Here is a 6,833-nt window from a genome sequence, read left to right on the forward strand (position 1 = left end):
TACCGAGGCGGCGGCGGCACCGGCGGCGGCGGCAGCGTCGAGCCCGCTGCTGCGCGCGACCGGCGCGGACTCCCGCTGCCCCGTGCCGGCGGCCGGAAGTGACGTCACCAGCGGGCCTTCCCGGCGGGGCGCAGTGACGTACCCGCGGCGGCGGAAGTGGCGGAAGTGGCGGCGGAAGTGGCGGCGGCGGCAGCGGCGGCGGGATGGTGGGTTGGGGCCGGGGCCGGGGCCGGGGGGCGCGGCGCCCTGGCCGCGGCTCTCCGCTCACGGCGGCTGCGCCTCCTTTCAGGGGAAGCAGAAGAAGGCGCGGAAGTACGCGGTGATGAAGCGCATGATCAGCCTCCGCGACGAGCGCATGTGAGCGGGGCGGGCGCCGGGGCGGGCGCGGAGGCCAGGCCAGGCCAGGCCGCGGCGCGGCGCGGCGCCCCCCCGGCGCCCCCCCTGGACTGCCTGTGCTTCCTTGCAGCAACGCGAAGGACCGCGCGAAAGCCCCGGTGAAGAAGGAGGAGGATCCCAGCGCCATCAAGGAGCGGGAGGTGTAAGTGCCCGGGCCGGCCGCGGGGCCGGGGCCGGGGGGCGAGCCTCGCCGCRGGCCCTCAGTAAGGGCGTTTCCGAGCAAACCGGCCAGAGTTGTTCTGAAAAGGTGGTTGGGGCAGAAAACGCTGCCCTAAGCCAGGGGAGTGGACTCCGGAGGCAGCGGGAGGCCTGATGAGTTGCTCTTCCAAGCTGCCTTGGTTTGTGCRCCCTTGTTAGCCTTTCAGGCTGTGCAGGTTGTAGGAACTGATATTTGTCAATCACCACTAACTAATATGAATTCTTTATCTTTTCTGACAGCCCCCAGCATCCCTCGTGTTTGTTCTTTCAATATAATACACAGTTGGGCCCTCCTTATTACATCCTGGTTGATACTAACTTCATCAACTTCTCCATCAAAGCCAAGCTGGACCTAGTGCAGTCAATGATGGACTGCCTCTATGCCAAGTGTGAGTATCTGYATCACTCACAGCTGCTTCTGGACCTTGTAGTGCCACAGATCTTTGCTAATCTTAGAGCTCACTTCTTTTGTCCCTTATTAGCCCTAAAGCTGTCTCTGGATTCAGTCAAACAATCRTCTTAAATACTGATCTTACAAAGTTAAAATGTTAATAACTTCAAAATCTAAACTTACTATTGCATGCTCAACTACTCTGTGGCTTTACATTTCATCCCTTTGCATCCTTATCAGTTCTTACAAGTTTAAAATTTTAACCAATGTGGTATAGAGTTCTGTGACAGATAACTACGCCTGGGCACATGAGCAATACCATAGAGGCCTATGAAGGGATACTACTTGGTTCTAATACAAGCTTTTAATGCCTTTCACATATAGGTATTCCATGTATCACAGATTGTGTAATGGCTGAAATTGAGAAGTTAGGACAGAGGTATCGTGTGGCATTAAGGTAGGTGCAATGTTCCTGTCTTTTTGTAGAGATTGCTATTTTAGTMTGAAGCCATGAAAAGGACTTTTCTGTGACAATGCTGACGATGCTTTCACACTAGAGGATTTTTAGGTTGTTCCAGAGTCCCTGATTTACTTTTTTCCTTGGCTGTATGAAATCAGTACKAAGGCCTAAGTGTGAAATAATTTTTCAAAACTAAATGCTAGGTAAAAGTGCATAACATTGATGTGTAAATCATTTTTTCCCCCTAAGCCTTTCAAAGTAACTCTTTCCCACAGTCCCTACAAAGAACGCTATTTTTTAAAAATAAATAGTCTTTTGGAACCTTTCATTTATGCCTCATGTTATTCCTATATTAGTAGGCAGAATCTACTGGTAATCTAGAACTATATTATTCTGTGAACTTTACAAAACTAGTCCAGTGTAATTCGTGCTCTCCTGCTCTCCAGTCACGTGTGTTCTTCTTTACTTTTTATTTTGACCTGTTGTGTAGYATAGTATCAAAATGCAGCTCCTGAGTAGTTTTCATGTTCCACCTCAGAGAGGAAGTGAAGTATCCCTGTATGTACAGTCTGAAAGATCAGTTACTAGAAGATCTTCTAGATCTCACCATGGATAACTTGTTTCAGATGACTTTTCTCTGCTAGGCAGAAGCCTAACATTGTGCGGATCTTGAACCCAGCTAACAAGAAATACATGACTCCTACCTAATAATTAGCCAGACAACAATTTGCATTCTTTTTTTTTTTTTTTTTCCCTCTTCATTTCACTTGACCAGGGTATGCCGTTTGCTCATCGCTTAAGCTCTTGGAGGATTGCAGTGCTGCGTATCTAAAAGGGGGTATTCTTGTTCCTCCATRCTATATTGTACACTTCTACTGGTCTGACTGCTGTGATGCTGCCTTATCTATCCCTACAGAATTGCCAAGGACCCTCGATTTGAACGCCTGCCATGTACGCACAAAGGGACCTATGCAGACGACTGCTTGGTACAGAGGGTCACTCAGGTACTTCTGTTTCTGATGGTTCCCATGCTGTGCTAACAAACTAGATGTTCCTGAACCTTCCTAGCTACTGATGACTTAAAAATTTCCGGCAAAGAGATGGTAAAATCTAGTTAAGAGGCAGTTTCAGTCCCTAGTATAACCWAGGAGGGCACAGTCTTGCTATATTAGAGAGTATCAAAGACCATCTAGGGTGGGAGGGATRGCAGCCAGGAGGGCTGGACAGCCTGTGGGTGTTTATTGGATTCTTTTGATGAGCAGAAAAATTGGATGTTTCTAATCTGCTGTGGAATTCTGTACGTGGCACCCTCRCATTCAAGCCTGGTAGTGTCTCACAGAGGACTTGTACCCTCCGGTGTAACATGAGCTAGGCAAATAGAAGCTTTTGCTCAGCTTKGTCTGCTTTATGGTTCACTAGAGTTGAATCTGATTTGCCTCTTTTCTGCAGCACAAATGTTACATAGTGGCCACAGTGGACAAAGAGCTCAAGCGCAGAATACGAAAAATCCCAGGAGTGCCTATAATGTATATTTCCCGGCACAGGTAAGGGACCTCTTATGGGAGGGAACGTTGCCTGGTAGGATTGTGGTCGGACAGGACTTCATTGCCATATTGTTTTTCTCTCTTGCATTTTCTATAGCACTCAACACTGGAAAGGGTCTAGTGCTTGCCTAAAGTAGAAGTATGCTTGCTCATGGGAAAAGACTGATTGTAGGCCCATGCTTATTGGAGTCTCTATGTTCACTTGATTTTGCTTGGAAAATTAGCTTCCTTGAGGCCAGTGTTTCCACGGATTAGTTTTCCTTATCAGCCATGTCATCAGGATTATCAGGAAAACACATTGTACAGGTTCCTGAGGAAGTCTTGTTCTGTTCTATTTGGTATCTTAGTGTACCCTCAGCTAAGCGACTGATTTTATTCTCTACAACAGTCTAGTACTAAAACTAAAGTCTTGAGACTTTGAGAGAAATGGAACAAAACTTCTTGCTAGCAGATCAGTTTGCCGGTATGCTTCTTGCTACTTGGGGAGGGAGGTAATGTGGAGGAGGTTGTTTTCACAGGTGGTCCCTCTTTCTGTTGCAGATACAATATTGAGAGGATGCCAGATGATTATGGAGCTCCTCGATTCTAGCCTGTCCAGGCAAGCCATCAGTGCCAGTATAAGGGTCCTTCTGTTTCCAACTTTCCTGCCATCTTTTTCGCTTGGGCCCTGCTCCTAGGACTATGGGTGACATTGGACTGACTTCATAGCYTTGATCTTCAAAGAAAAAGCCACATAGAAGCCTCTACTTTTATTCATCAGTTTCCTGACCATTCTGAGAAGGATTTAGGAGAAGGATATGAGAAAAGGGGGGCTGCAGGGCAAAGGGTGTGCTCAAATCCCTCTTCATGTTCATGTTGGGATCATTGGGAAAAGTCCTCTCATTGTCTTGAATTAAATATTGGAAATGGTCCAACTACAGCTGAGCATGGAATCACAAGTTCTGACGTTTATTATCTCTACACCTGCAGCAGGACAGCTATTCCTCAAGCAAATTCCCTCATGTCTGCCCCACAGGCAAACTGCAATCTGTGTTCTGGGGAAAAACAATCAAGGCTGCACCAATTGGCATCCCTCCTCCGGACCACTGGACTGAAAGATTTTATTTAGAATTGAAGGTCTCTTATTCAACTGTACCYCAATACAGTGAGTGAAATTGGATTAGTGTCCTGCTCAGATTCTTGAAACTCAGTACATCACTGTGCAGCTATCAGGTTTCCAGTTGCTTTTATAGGTTCTTAATACATCCTTAATATGTTTTTGTACCTTAAATAGAAGGTGTGTCGGTGGCATTATTTCACAGGGTATTGGTACTGCACCAGCTGGCAGCATAGCCCTTTTTTTTATATGCACAGGTTGGTGGTAGGGGGTCTTGGGGGTCTTTCTCGGACAGAGACATTCTCCATCCTGTTTGCTTGGCACTTACATATCTTAAAGCCTCAACCCTTTCCACAGGTGTCGTGAAAAGGAAGGTGTCAAACTGTGAAAAGTATTAATATGGGCTGGGAGCTGAGTACTTTGGGGAAATCCGAGCAATGGCTGAGAATAAAACTGCCTCACAGTGATCTTGAGCATTCACAGTAACATGGGAAGAAAATCATCAGACAAGTGAGAGAGAAAGGATGGTGAAACTGCATGGAGAAGTGCAGTGGAAAAAATATTTCAAAGCTCTGTCATCTCTGTTCTCCCAAAKGCGTGTTCTGCGTTCTCGTATCTTCTCTGTTGTTCTTTCATTTGCAGGCCAACTTCTCATCTCTGCTTCTCTGGGGGGAGGAGAATTGTTTCAAGACTAGGAGGCAAGAGAGAAAATGAGGGTCACAGGGGGGACCAACATGCAGTAGTGTGCTTCCTGGCCAAAGTACAGGAGTTAAACTGTAGTAAAAGGGGGACTGCAMATTGATATTCTTGGTGTATTTAAGAAAATTTCCAAACTTTAACAGAGCTTTATCCTGTAATGTCTTACACTGGTCCAGACTGCAGAGAGTAACTGGACTCAAACCTCTGCATGTCAGGCAGCATACAATGAAGATAATGCCTCTTCTCCAATAATCATTTTCTGTTTATGGACATGCTAATAACTTCCTTGCAAACACCCTGCTTTTAGAGATGTTGCAGGAAATTTTGGCAACACATCAGACTTGCCCCCACATGATTTCGTTGCTTCCTGCAGTAAATTCATCCCTGAAATATAGCATAATGATGCTTTCAAAATGCACAAACCACTTTCAAGCTATCAGAGTTGAATTTTTATCTTTGAGATTTGACTCTCACTGTGTAATTGTACATTTCAAAAAACAAACAAACAAATTTTCTCCTGTCTACCAAAGTCCTATTTCTTTGAGCTAAATGTAAGTATTACCATGAACATTTAAAGACAATGTTTGGTCAAACAAAGATTGAGAAGTATCAGATTGCTGCACCATAATTATATTGCATTAAATGTTATCAGCAAATGAAGTGAAGGAATTTAAACTAATCCCAGCTGTGACACTAACTAATCCAGGAATAGATTAATTGTAGTAGAAGAGCAATTAGAAGCAGGAAGTGTCAAAGAGCGTGAGCTATTTTAAAAAATGAACTAAAAACAGCAGGATGACATACGTTAATGACATCACAGACCTGTAAAAGAACAAGAAGGCATAATGTGGATAAAAAGGATGGCTTTGGGACAAGGTGATGTCAGGTAAAATTAATAAAAGTATCTTGGTTGGGGAGGAGTCAACRCTACTGTCTGCATCAAGAGATTTGGGTATCAACATTAACCTCTGTCAAGTTATTTGGAAATCATACCTAATTTTGGCCTCCTAGAGACAGCTTGGAAAACAATTGCTACTGAAAATGATTGAGTACAGATACTGCTTTTGCTTCATAGGAGAGGMGATTTCTTCACCATACTGATCAACCACAGCAAAGAGCAAGAATATTGTGAGAGACTTGATGTTAGGAAATAGCTCTGAATAACCTGGTCACAAAAAACCCTCATTCAGAGTCAGTCAGTCAGGAGGATAAAGCAAAGGATGTTTGCAAAAGAAGTTCTCTTTTTGAGAAGACTTTCAAAAGCGCTTAGCCAGTGAGTAAACTGGCCCGAAGGGCTTGGGGATGTAAACGTGGAGAAAGCATAGGAGACAGAGTGATCTAGAAGTGGAAAARGGGCCTTTGCCGTCTGCGGAACGTGCTGGCGCGTTTATCGCACGCTTAAGCCTGGCAAGCGGAACGCAGGGGAAGTCTCCCGCTCCTCAGTCGAACCGCTTCCGCGGGAGCGAGGCGACGTCGCGCGGCCTGTTTGCCACCGCTCCCTCCCTTTCTGCCCGCCAGGTGTACCGCCCCCTGGCCTCCTCCGGCGGGGATCACGCGGCCCCACGCCGCAGGCCGCCCGGGTCCTGCTCGGGCTCCGGGCCTCCCTCCCAGCCCGGCTCGGCTCGGGGCTCGCCGCTCCCCGCCGCCGGCCGCACGGAAACATGGCCGCCGCCGCCGGCCTGACCCCGCCCCTGCGGGCTCGYGCTAGGACCCCGCGGGCGCCCGCCTCAACAAAATGGAGACCAACAGCCTCCCCCGGAGCGGCGCTCTAGCATCTTTCCTGTTCCTTTTTTGTCTGCCTCTCTTTTGCCCAAGCCGATTGGCGGTGAGGGGGGGGAAGTGCTTTAGCGGCGCTCTAGACTGGCCTCCGCCCCTCTCTATGTGCCGCGTTGCCGTGCTCTCCCCCGCCCGCAGTAGCGGCGGCTGCCCGGTTGGGGGCGCCGCGTGTCGCGAGCGGCGCCGCTTGGCGCTCTAGCGCTCGAGCCCGCGCCTCTACTGCCCCGGAGGACTGGCGCGCCGCCCCGCGCAGGCGCCGTGGGCCGCACGCGC

The 6,833-nt window shown here is 48.0% G+C and overlaps 1 protein-coding gene across 2 annotated transcripts; it reads left to right on the top strand.

The window, feature by feature from the left end:
- Positions 1-131: 131 nt before the first annotated feature.
- Positions 132-4,264, top strand: FCF1 (FCF1 rRNA-processing protein). Of its 2 annotated transcripts, XM_085301758.1 has the most exons (8): positions 132-206; positions 290-357; positions 467-538; positions 835-983; positions 1,370-1,442; positions 2,362-2,449; positions 2,895-2,989; positions 3,530-4,264. In XM_085301758.1, the coding sequence occupies exons 1-8, from the start codon at positions 204-206 to the stop codon at positions 3,576-3,578; spliced, it is 597 nt and encodes a 198-aa protein (XP_085157884.1). In that variant the 5' UTR covers positions 132-203; the 3' UTR covers positions 3,579-4,264. The 2 variants fall into 2 exon arrangements, with proteins under 2 accessions (XP_085157884.1, XP_085157885.1); XM_085301759.1 differs by lacking the exons at positions 132-206; positions 290-357; positions 467-538 and adding an exon at positions 550-734.
- Positions 4,265-6,833: the final 2,569 nt, after the last annotated feature.

This window comes from Rhea americana, unplaced genomic scaffold, assembly GCF_003343005.1.
Source record: "Rhea americana isolate MKP2758 unplaced genomic scaffold, rheAme1 scaffold_18, whole genome shotgun sequence".
NCBI lineage: Eukaryota > Metazoa > Chordata > Aves > Rheiformes > Rheidae > Rhea > Rhea americana.

What these genes read in the sequence shown, in the direction of transcription:
- FCF1 (XM_085301758.1), top strand. An exon ending in GCCATCAAGGAGCGGGAGGT is followed by an intron (nt 539 to 834) that starts GTAAGTGCCCGG and finishes CTTTTCTGACAG; the next exon opens with CCCCCAGCATCCCTCGTGTT. An exon ending in AGGTATCGTGTGGCATTAAG is followed by an intron (nt 1,443 to 2,361) that starts GTAGGTGCAATG and finishes CTATCCCTACAG; the next exon opens with AATTGCCAAGGACCCTCGAT.